The sequence below is a fragment of the Alexandromys fortis genome, unplaced genomic scaffold, assembly GCF_014885135.2.
Source record: "Alexandromys fortis isolate MF-2015 unplaced genomic scaffold, M_Fortis_MF-2015_v1.1 scaffold_13, whole genome shotgun sequence".
Taxonomy (NCBI): domain Eukaryota; kingdom Metazoa; phylum Chordata; class Mammalia; order Rodentia; family Cricetidae; genus Alexandromys; species Alexandromys fortis.
In genome coordinates this window covers 7,717,134-7,729,609 of record NW_026067908.1, presented here as the reverse complement: position 1 = coordinate 7,729,609, position 12,476 = coordinate 7,717,134, and the positions used below count along the sequence as shown (strand labels likewise).

Genomic DNA, 12,476 nt, shown 5'->3' with positions numbered 1-12,476 from the left:
ACGTGGCTGTGGCTTACCAGCTAACATTCTGATATCCGTGTCTGGCAGGGCTACATAGCGTCTCTCTGATTCTGCCCTTCTTTCTCCCAGCATACAGCCTAGCTTTCCCCACCTAGTTCTGTTCTTCCCTGCCATAGGCTCAAAGCAGTTCTTTATTCATTAACCAGTAAAAGCAACACATAGACAGAAGGACCTCCCACACCACCCCACTACCAAGAACCTGCATGGAAGCCTAGGGGGCACATCACTTCTCTCAGGGCACACTCCACTGGCTGTCCTCCCACATTCGAGGGCCTGGAGAATGAGATTTGAGGGTCTAGCCGCCCCAGGCGTTCCTTCTGTAGGCAGATTAACATACGCTAGTGCAGCTTCCAGATCCAGATGCATTTTTGCCCCACATTAAGCCACGACAATGATGGACTCCAATCACTGTCTTCTTTCCAGTAGCCAAAAAGACCTAGGTTGCTCTGTCTTGCGCACCTGAGCACGGTAGTGATATTTTAATAAATAAAGCTTGCCTGAAAATCAGAGAGTAAAACAGCTGCCCTGGTCAGCCGTACAGAGCACGCAGTGGTGACACACACCTTTAATCCCCAGTAGCCACACTAGTTTATCATAGAAATCAGGCAGTGATGGTGCACGCCTTTAATCCCAGCCCTAGAGAGGAATATAAGATGGGAGGAAACAGCTCTCAGACACAGTCTCATTCTGAGATTCCTGGAGGCAAGATCTCCATTTTGGGCTGAGGTAGTGGTAAGAGGCAGTGGCTGGCTGATTTGCTTTTCTGGCCTTCAGGTTGAACCTCAGTATCTGTCTCTGGGCTTTCATTAGCCGTGCTATAGAACATGAGCAGTTCATACTGCCTCCGTGAGCCTGCCTGACTCTAAAATGCCCAGGGAGTCCCCTAGGATGGCTATTTTATTATGGCACTGGGAATCCACCGCTACATATATACCTGTTATGCTAGCCTAATTCCATGTGTTTTATTTGCAAAGTTAAGAAGAAGCATACAGAATAAACTGAAAAGTCCTGGCTAAGGTTCTGGTGTCCGGTTTGCTATCTTTAGATACGGAGATAGCCCTGCCTCCTCCCCCCCACCCCCCCACAAACATATCAACAAGACCAGCTTCTCCCGGCTTGAATTTGTTTGTAAGATATTCTCACCGCTTACTCTGAGTATCCCTGCGCTTTTTGCTCATGTTATACCTCTGCATTATATGGCTTCCTTACACTAGGGCTATACAACAGTTTGAAGACAAGACCATAGCCTGTGTGCCACTGATTCACAAAATCCTTAAGACTTGAATCCTAAGTTCAGGGATAACTTTTGTGAACCAGCAGGCAGTGACATAACTCTCACTTTGGTCCGGAGATTTGCCAGTTTCAGTGAGTATATGTATGAAGGAATGTGTGTGGTTGTAGCGCAAATTCTAATTGGTTTTTAATAATAAAAACCCAGAGTCAGATATTAGGGGGTGGAAGCTGAAAGATCAGAGAAACAGAGCAGTCAGCCAGCAGTTCTCACCTCTATGAAATCCTCCGACCAAATGGGTTATCCTGTCCATACAAGTCCTAAGACTGAATCCTGCGCCCCTGGCTCCTCCTGTTATATAGTCCTCTCTCCTCCCAGCCATATCACTTCCCATCTCTGCCTCCCTAGTGCGGGGATTAAAGTGTGAGCCACCACTGCTTGGCTCTTTTTGTCTTTTAGACTGATTCAATCTCCTGTAGCCCAGGGTGGCCTTGAACTCACAGAGATCTGTCTGCCTCTGTGTTAGGATTAAAGGTTTGTGCCCCCACTGCCTGGCCCCTATGGCTAGTGTTGCTAGCTCTGCACTCTGCTCGTCAGGCAAGCTTTAGCTGTTAAAGCACAAAGAAAATACCACCACATGTGGTGGTGTCAGCAGTGGCTAAACAAAGGCATTTTCAGGCTCTGTTTGGGGGAGAAAGCAGCACTTTTGATTGATTTATTAACTCATTTTCATTCTGTTATTGCGAAAAAATATCCGACAGAAACGTTCTAAAGGGAGAAGGCTTTATTTTAGATCATGGCCTCGGAAATTCTGCACACGGTTAGTTCCGCCACATACTTGAGTGGAACACCGTGGCAGGGGAATGTGGAGAAAGGGACTTTTTGTCTTTGGGACCAACTGAAATGGAATAAAGAAAGAATCACAGACCAAGTACAGCCAGTGACCTATGTTCCCCCAACTGGTTCCTACTACCTACTTCCCCAAACAGCACCACTAACTAAGGACCAAGCATTCAAATTAAGACCCTGGGAAGTACAGTTTATATTGAAGCCATAACTTTTCACCTCCAGTCCTGAATGATGGTGATCGTATCACAATGTGATATGTATTTTTTCAATCTCCAATAGTCTCTGAAGTCCTAGTAGTTCCAAAATTGTTCAAGAGTTTAAGTTCAATGTTTCCTTTAAGACACAAGATAAATTCTTCCAAAAAGCATAAGGACACAGAAAAGAGATGGATCCAAAGCCCGACAAGGAAAACAATCAACCCTGTAACTCTCCATGCACTGTCTGAGGCACATGGCCTCTTAACAATCTTGGGGAGCCCTGCCCCATGGCTTTACTGTTTGTGGCCACATGGTCTCCTTTTGTCTGCCAACCCTGCTCACTGTCTGTGACTTTCCTCAGCAGGCCTTCCATGGTCCTGGGCACCTTTGGTATCCCAGGGTTTTCATTTAAGATGAAGTCTCTCTCTCTCTCTCTCTCTCTCTCTCTCTCTCTCTCTCTCTCTCTCTCTCTCTCTCCCCCCTCCCCCCTCCCTCCCCTCCCCCCTCCCTCCCTCCCNCTCTCTCTCTCTCTCTCTCTCTCTCTCTCTCTCTCTCTCTCTCTCTCTCTCTCTCGGATTCTGGCCCTGTTACAGCTACCCTAGCCCCTGACCCAGGAATCGATGAACAGTTTCTAATTCATCATTGTAGATATAGGCAATGATTTGACTTTATTTTCTCTCCACAAACGAAGGCTCTGTGAGTGCAGTGAGCACGAGAGTTACTGATGTTCCTTCCACCTTAGCACAGAGCTTTGGTCCGGTGCACAGTGAACGCTGAAAAATAATTATTTTTAAATGTATAAGTGAATCGATGGAAAGTTTAGGTTCGTGTGAAGTTGAGAGCATTGCACGCGTGCAGACTGAAAAATTGTTCATTTGCTGGGCTAAGGAGTTTGAACTTGGCCCCGTAATGAGTGAATGAGCAGACGAACAAAGTGGATTAAATTTCACCATTTGCTGCAGCTAATCCGCAAAATCAATGCAAATACATAATCCATCCAGTTGTTTAAAGTCCCCCAGGCAATTAGTTCTGTGGCACGATGCCAGCCACTATCCCGTTTTCCCTCCTCACACATTTGAGCATTCCTGGAAATATTTGAAGTAGAAAATGAGTACTCTGGATATTTTTATTGTTTTCAAATTCAGTTGCCTATACTTACATATTTTGATTTATTATTATTATCTGTGTGTGTGCGCACATGTGCGTATGCCCACATGCTTATGGACACACATGTCGGAGCCCAGAAAACAATATGGAATCAGTTCTCTCCTTGCACGTACATGATTTCCAAAAGTTAAACTCAGGTTACCAGGCTTACACAGCAAAGGCTCTTGTTATCTGAGTCAGCTTGCTAACCCTGTACTTGTATATATCTTTAAACACACAAAAATATGTGCTTCCCTTGGTTGAACTCAAGACATTTCGATGTCTATGCTGATGACGTCAATGGCTTACAGTTCTGATGACTAAAAGTTCAAAGAAGCATGGCATAGAAAAGAGACCAAGAACGTGAAGTTGACTGACACCATAGCCAACCCATTCTCTATAATAAATAAATAAATAAATAAATAAATAAACAAATAAATATGTGATCAAGCCTTTGAGAGCCACATTAGAGTCTTTCGAGAACAGTTCAATTCCCCCATGATTCCTATAGCCCTACCTCACAAAGGTTCTATGCCGCCGCCACCACCACTGACTGCTAGTGACCAGGATTCCAGCATACACACAATTGGGGGGACACTCTGAAGCCATAGTGCTGCTCTCTATGTTTGTCAGGGAGATTGGCCCATTTGTACTTAGTGCACCTAACACACACTAAAAGAAGCCCGTGTACATCCATACAGAATCACCTGCCCATTCTCCACGTGAGGAGATAATACAAAGAGAGGACGCACAATCCCCTTCTCTGTCCACACAGGAAAAAAAAAAAAAAACCCTAGGTGGCAGTGACTCTCTCTCACTAAATAGATCCCACCTTTGTGCCCCTCCAGAGCGGTCACGACTCTGAGATGGCTTTCTCAGCCATGACTCTTCCAATGAATGTGCACCATGCTTTGAGAACGAGAATTTGAGGAACGGGAATTACGGGAGGGATACAATATTAGTTTAGGTAATTCTAGCCAACATAACAGAAAATCCCTAGCATCTTCGTGGCTCAGACACTTATCAAGAACCGCCTGTCGGCAGAGAGTGGGAAGGACTCTGCTCCACTCAGTCACACTGAGCCCTAGACTTCCCAGCTGCCCTCTTCTGCATCAGCTTCTAGGTTCATGCCAGCCGTTCACACCAAAGGGAAGGGGAGAGTCTGTGGGGTCGTGCATGCCCTATGTGCATCTCCTAAAGCGGCAGCATCACTTATTGCACACCTTGCCTTGCCTGTTATGTCAGTATTGTAGGCGCAGGGTTCAGTGCAGGGCAAAACCATGGCAGCCTTTCCTCCCCAGTATCTTCATAGTCCCTTCTGGCTCTACAAATGCTAGTCAACATGGGATATCTCTCTCAACTCTCCCTGTTAGTGAGATTGATTTCTATATGGGGAAGAGTATGGGAAACCTACCCATAGCTGAGGAGCAATTGGTAGTTGATAGCAGGTAGGGGAGGGGTTAGTTGTTATTTGGGGATATAGCCACTAACATGTTGTCCATGCTTCCATGACTGATCTGACACCCATGCAATACAGGCAGCACTAATTGGACACAGTGGAGAGACAGACGAGAGAGAGAGAGAGAGAGAGAGAGAGAGAGAGAGAGAGAGAGAGAAAATAGGTAGAAGATAGCTAGATATAGAAGATAGATGATAGATGATAGATGATAGATAGATAGATAGATAGATAGATAGATAGATAGATAGATAGATAGATACAGATGATGTAGAAAGAGGGACATGTTAAGACTGTCTGGGGGTTGGAAAAGGTGAATTTGATCAGAATGTATTGTATACAACTACAGAATTCTCAACAAAATTTAAATGATAATGAAGAAAATATATGGAGTTGCATATATCACTTCTCTCTATTTCACCGAAGAGATTTTAGGTCCAAAGCCACACATAATGAACAGTCATGGGAGCTGAGAAATGTAGCGAAGCCTGACAGGAAGGGGATGCGACTCCGTCAACAGCGATTCTCTTGGCCACAAAGGGACGACACTCTCCCATAATGCCAGGGCTATGATTTGGTTTTCTTTTTATTTTTTCCTTCTTTCTCATGCGAATCTCACCTTCTTCTGCCCACTCAACCCACCATGCTTCTTCCAGGAGCAGTTCTAAGCCATGGTGATGATACTATGTACGGCATGCGTAAGGGGTTGCAGTATGCGCAGCCACCTTGAGGGATGGAGCCAGCACAGCCAGCCGTCTGCTAAGGGCTCTTTTAAAGCAGGTGCCCTGGGCCTCAAGGAAAAGCCTTCAGGCAATCCTACAGAAATCAGGAGTTTGCAGACACCAGAAGGACCCACCACAGTGGCCTTGGAAGACAAGGAGCTCTCTGGCAGGGGAATCATGCTGCCACCCACGGGTGTGTGTGAGGCGAAGGAGCAATTGTGTTCCACCCAGAACAATGCTGCTCAGAGGAGCTGCCACTCTCGGCCGGAGGAAGTTAATGTGCCTTCCCTAGCAGAGCCGCTCTCTCACAGCAATCCCCTTTGTGCAGAGCTGTGCAGGATCCAAAGCCACTCGCAGACAGCATGACATTGGCCTCTCCCGGAGACTGACTTGGTACTTTGCTCTGCTCCTATCTCGGCGGTGCCTCGGGGCTCTCTGCTCCAGTGCTTTTCCATAATCCATTCTCTACACTGCAGACGAGAGACTCTCTCACAAAGCGAGCTGCCCCTTCCTTCCCTCAGCCCCTGATGTTCAGATGCCCTCCCTGCACTCAGAATAAACCCCTTGTCAGCAGCACTACCCTAGAGGCCCTGGTTGTATGATCTCAGCCAACCTCCCCATTTTCATTCGTTTCTACTGCTGGTCATGCTGATCCCCTAGGTGGTGACACTTTTGCATCTCCACGCTGATACCCTCTGTCCCTGCAATACTATATGCCCTCCCTTTGGTTTTCTGACTGCTGCTTGACTCCTAAGACCAGCTACCTTCAGAGAATACATTGCTCCTAACCACACACACATGGATGTACTTGTCATGTGCCCAGACAGCACCAGGAAGACCTCTGTCACAGTGCAGCTTCCTCAGGAGGCTGTCGGCTCTCATGGGGAAGGGCTATGGCATCTTAACACTGTCCCCATTGTCTAATAGGTGTTCAATAAATGACCACTGCAGCATGATTTCAAGAAGCCTGCATTTGCAACTCAGGTAAGTATTGCTCAGAGGCTTTAAAGGATTTGTTTAGGATATAAACGATAAATAAGATGCAGTGATTAACCTTGATTGGATTAAAGGCTTCCTGGGAATAAGGCAGGCCCCTGAGTGTGTGAGGAAAGGCATCGCTAGAGATGGTTGGAGAGTGAGGGCACCCATGGAAGGAATGAACATAGCTGATTTGGGGGGTTCATTCCAGGATGGCATTAGTGGCAGGTAGTTAAAGGTAGAGCTTGGAGTATAGTTGGATAAAGTAGGTCTCTAGGGGACTTTTGTCTTGTTCTGGCTTCTTCCTGTACACTGTGTGATCTATTCTTGCCTTTCAAGAAATAGAAAATCTTTGCTACACACTTCTGCCACCATGATGTTCTGCCCAAGCATGTGAAACATATTGAAACCACAAGGCAAACTAACTTCCTCCTATTAATAGTTTCTGCCAAGTGTTTTGGTAACATGGACAAATAAGTAAACTCTTTCCTCCAAGTTGCTTTTGATCGTGGTCTTTATCATAGCAATAAAAAAAAAAAAAAAACAAGCTAAAACACACACCCGGCAGGTGATTGAACAGACAGCGTTATCAGCTTTGCCCAAACCTCTCGTAAGCTACATTCAGCAGCCATTTGTTGTGCATTAAAAGGTAAGTCTGTTCCAGGAGCACAGTGCTGGTGTGGTAAAACCCCGAAACTTGGCAATGGACCTGAGTATAGGCTGCAACATTCCATCAGCGGAAGTTGGCAGATGGGTTCATAGAATGGTGAATTAACATAGAGTTTAAGGCTTAGAAACACACGATTCATTTTGAAGGTCCCCTGTGACCATCAATAAGAGGTCCAGCCCGTAGGACAGCAGCTAGACCAGAGGTCTCGTGAGATATTAACTTTTCATCTTTTCACCAGACCTGAAGCAATGCTGGCACTCTAAGAGTCACTGTGAAAAGACAGAGTCTAGAGGTCAGAAAAAAAAGTGCTTGTATCTGGCAATGGATTTGCTGTCCGCCAGCTGTGGAAGCAGCTGTAAAGCCCCAACCTACAGGCATGGGGGCAATCTTTGGTGTGCTGGTTTACTGTTGATCTCAAACAGGACGACAAATGGGAAGACTATGACATTGCTACAATCCTGGCCGTGGAAGTGTGTGTTATTATTCTGCAAGTGCAGGCTCCCATCCTCCCACACGGCCTCAGGTGAGCAGCATGGGGAATCCTGGGACGAGATATTTTAGGGACCAAAGGACCTGATATTATTATAAAACGATGAGGATTATTTAATCCCTGTGGCATCTATTCTGGGCAAGCACAGAGGTGAAAAACCCATGATTCACTCATGTAACTTTGACGTTAGGTTCCTGCATGGATGTTTGGCGGTGAGCAGGTCAAAAGGAGACCCTTGCTGTATAAGGATTTGATTTCTCTTACATATGCTGTGGTCATTAGTTTTTGCTCTTTGAGTTTTGTTTTGTTTTGTTTTTTGACAAAATGCCTCCCTCAGATTGGCCCATGCAGTACTTTTTAGTTAACAATAGATGTCAGAGGTCCAGCCTGCTGTGTACAGTACCACTACTGGGCAGGTAGGCCTGGGCTGGGCTGTGTGGAAGAACAAGCTGGGCAGGCCATGGAGTTAAGCCAGTCAATAGCATGCCTCCAGGTTCCTGTGTTGAGCCCCTGCTCTGACTTTTCTTCATGATGGACTGTGATCAGGTAGTGTTAACTAAATAAACCCATTGCTCCCCAAGTTGCTTTTGGCCATGATTTCTTTACCATGGCAATAGAAAGCAAACTAATACACACATGGATGGGAATAGGGACAGTTCTCAGAACTCAATTTTCTGCCTCCTTACCAATGATTAACTGCAGCGATCAATTGTGTCAAAGTTCAGTTCAGCTGAATCCTTGGTGACGCTGGTGAGACCGTGCCTCCTGCTTGAGTTAATGGTGACTGTAATATGAACAGGTTGATCTGCTGTAGAGAATGTGAGGGACCATTATCTTTTCTAGATGTCCCTCCACCCCTTTTCTGCACACCTGACCTCAGCCCAGCTACTCCAGCAGACACGGAGAGGAAGTAGGCTGGGAGAGCACCACAGTCTACATCTGGAAGTAGGTTAAAGGTTTCCCATTTAAAACATTTAAATCTGGAGACAACCTATGGGGTGGATGTCAATGAACAGTCTCTATTTCATAAATAAGACAGTTTTGGAGAAATAGGTAAGAGCAAAGAACAGCAAATGCCTTTTCTATCCCATCCTCATGATACTTGTCACCTCTTCCCTCTGAGGTTCCTCACCACGTTCCCAACCTATCCAACATCTACTCTTTAAGGAGTTCATTGATGCCACCTGATGAGGATAATTTGTGATTTGATTTTAGTTTGTTGATTCTTGGGAATCTGGAAGGTGCTTCTCTAAGCCTCAGTATTTGAATCTTGCCTAAGCATTGCACAGTGCACCTCTCTCTCTCTCTCTCTCTCTCTCTCTCTCTCTCTCTCTCTCTCTCTCACACACACACACACACACACACACACACACACACACACACACACCAGTGCTGTGCTCTTTGCCACTGTCTCCAGGTTGGAATCAGGACCACAGTTTAGGTGGAATTGGAATGTGTAAATACCCACCTCACATCTGCTTATGGGCAACCTAACAGGTGCTCCCTTCCTTCCTCCCTCCCTCCCTCCTTCTCTCTCTCCCATCCTCCTTCCTTCCTTTTTCCATGTGTTGTGCGTGAACAGACACATGTGTACAGAGATTATAGGAAAATATTGGGTGTCTTCCTCTGTCTTATTCCTTCAAGACAAGGGCTCCTGATCCTGTACAGATGCTTGTGGCCTTACCTAGTAGGTTTTTGCTGTTGTTTTTTGCTTCAAACATAGGTACTGATGATCTGAGCTTAGTCCTTCTGTTTGCACAAACACTCTTACACACTAAGTCATCTCCCTCATCCCTGAGAAGCATTTCTAGTGGCTGAGTTGATTGTATGATTTCTAGAATGCTTCTCTCTGGTCTTTTCCTTTAAGGTGACTGAACAGGGAGGGGTCCCAGATGAACTTGGGTGCTATCCTGGGCAACAAAAGTTTATAGGTGGGGTTGCCTGTCCTCCTAGGCTCAGGTAGTATACTGATGGTTGTGAGTGATCCTGTCTTGGCTGTGTTCCACCCCAGAGAAGGAATCATGGTTTCTATAACCTAGCAGATGAGGGAATCATGGTAGGTGAAGAGTCTGGTGGCCACTCAGTTGTATCAACTGTGGCTCTCAACAGTTTCCAGCAAGTATCAGAAACAAATGTTGAATTTTCCTGCATCAATCATCTGATAAACTTTACTTCCCAGCAAGGTCAGAGCTGATCGCCCCATAAATAAGACCCTATAAAACCCGTGTCAACACAGCAATGCATTTTAGGATATTTTTGTAAAATTATAATTTTTACAATACCACTTTACATGACGTTAGCACATTTGGCATCTCATCTGATTCTTCCAATTCTGAGGCATTTTATCAAGAGGAAATGGAGAATATCGGGTGAATGTAGAAAGCACATGGTACCCGCCTGGCAATTCTCAATGCATTCTGGATATCTAGACTGACTCATGTTTTATTTGCATGTAATAATCATCATAATAATGGGTCCCACTGTGACATTTTCATGCCTGTTTATAATGTATCTCCTGTCACCCTCCCACTGACTGACCCCTTCAGTACAGCACTGAGTGACGGGCACTGTTATTGTTTGTTTTATGCAGAGGGTAGTATGTGTTCTGGCACACAGCTGAGAATCATATAGAAGAATTTGCACTCGGGTGGAAATCATATAGAAAGAATTCAAACTTTAGTAGCTGAGCTCTAGAGCCCTCCTCAGAGTTGCTACAAACCTGGAGCTCAGCCCCAGTCCCATCTGACTTCAGACCCTACAACTCGATTTGTTGAGAACAGAACGCGTCTCTGAGTACTCAACATGTGACTGCACACACTACTTTCCCTATATGAACTTATCTAGCATGCCCCATCTGGGGGAGGCTGCGGTGTGTGGCTACCTGAGTTACTCAGCTGAGGTAGCCTGCATGGAGTTACCGTGTTCCTCGCTGCCTTTCCTTTGCAGAGTCACACGAATGAGTGCATTCCTGCTGTGCAAAGTCAACTGCTGTCCCAGGCACCGGCTTCTGTTTGCTTTGCCTTTGCCGAGCTGTTTGCTCTATGAGAACAGAGCTGAAAGTAGCAAGAGTGAGTAGGCTTCTCAGGCATCTGGGAAGCTCACCGGAGCGCCTGTCACACAGACATGAAGACAGGGACCCAGGCTTGGAGGACCCTGGCAAAGTCATGTCTTCTCTGCGCTGCCCTGGGATGTCTCCATCTCTCTGGGTCCAGGTAAGTCACGGGTACACATGGTTCCCTGATCAGTTACATAGCAGAGAGCGTGAAAACCACTCCGTGCTGACCAGCCTGCCACATGCCTGTGGACAGAGGGACATCTCTTGGAGCAATTTGCTTGTGTCTGATAAAATAAAATCAACAACTCCCTCTGAATTATTGTGGGCCCAAGTGGCTGGCTTCAAGAAAAGCACCTGTTAAAGAACTGACATATTTAAATGAACTTTGTCATGCTGAGAAGAATAGGAGACATGTTCTATATTCTGAGTGAAGCTTTGGTCTGGCTCTTCATGCAAAAGGAGGATTATTATATATGGAAAAAAAGAGCCAGTTCACATGATTGATCTGAATAAATGGCAGTGTCTTGCTCTACCCACCCAGCAGCCCCGTATATCTAGGGTGAGTGGGTCTCTCAAACTCTTTCTTCCTCTCTTTACCCTCCCCCTCTCACAAATGTTTTTCCCAGGAGCTAAACAACTGATTTATTGCATCCAAGTTTCTAGTCATAGGATGTAAAAAGAGCTAAAGAAAATAATCTTAGTCGGACCTCAAACTGGGATTCTAGAGAAAGAGGTGCCAGAGTGTTGGCAATCTGGAGACCCTCCTTGTGCCTGAGCAGTTCCCACCATGAGATGTGGAAGTGCTCAGGTACCGGCGTAATCAGGTACCAGAGTGATCAGGAGCACTGCTGTGGAAGGAGAGGGGTGCTGGTTTTTCTTTACTCTCCGACTGCTCCCCGATAGTAACCTTTCAATGGTGTGAGCAGCGCCACGCTGTGCCTACTGTCCTGAGCCAGGCATCGTGTTAGTCATCTCTGTAGAGCACCTTCCCAGGGGTCAAGATCATGAGTCTTCACCCACCAGACACCCCAGCACTCACCCTTAGAGTCAGCATGACCCTCAACTTGGTGGACAGACTAACTGTATCGCCAGGGCTTTCCAAGCATTGACTTGTGGGCACAGAGAAGCCTGCAGTGCCCAGGGAGTTGTACCAAGAGGGGAGGGCTCATACAACCCTCCCAGAGGCAGCATGTACTTGCAGGCGGCCCCTTGTTTATGATGGAGTGTGTAGAGCTGAACAAGACCCTCACTCGTGTTCTCAGGGAGCAAGGCAGTGTGTGAGCAAACACCGAGACATGAGAGATGATACGGGCACAAACAGCAATCAAGAGAGAGCAAGAGTGACTAGTTCTGGCAAGGGATACAGGGTGCATCCACCAGGCACTGGTAACAGCATACACAAAGGCATGGAGGTGTAAGAGAGCCTGGCTTGTTCCCAAGGCTCCAGGGACATTTCAGTCTCATTGGGTAGACAGCAAGGTGAGAACTGGAAGGAGGAGGAGGAAGAAGTAGCTAGGGCATGGAACCATTCCTTCAGGTGTAGATGGTTTGAAATAAACACAGTGGGGTGTGTTTATTGGCAAGTTCTCTTTTAAGTAGGGGCTGTGATTCCACCAGGTACTAAGTGCAGGCTATAAAACTCACAGCTCTGTCCTAAGAGG

At 46.2% G+C, this 12,476-nt stretch overlaps 1 protein-coding gene across 2 annotated transcripts in view; it reads left to right on the top strand.

Annotated features, from left to right (window-relative positions):
- Positions 1–10,729: 10,729 nt before the first annotated feature.
- The window catches only part of C8b (complement C8 beta chain), a 44,636-nt gene continuing 42,889 nt past the window's right edge, over positions 10,730–12,476 (top strand). The window contains exon 1 of one of the 2 annotated variants that reach the window (XM_050136194.1): positions 10,730–10,972. In XM_050136194.1, coding sequence (XP_049992151.1) covers positions 10,884–10,972 — 89 coding nt within the window. In that variant the 5' untranslated portion in view covers positions 10,730–10,883. The remainder of the gene's footprint in view (positions 10,973–12,476) is intronic. The other variant, XM_050136193.1, reaches the window with a different exon arrangement.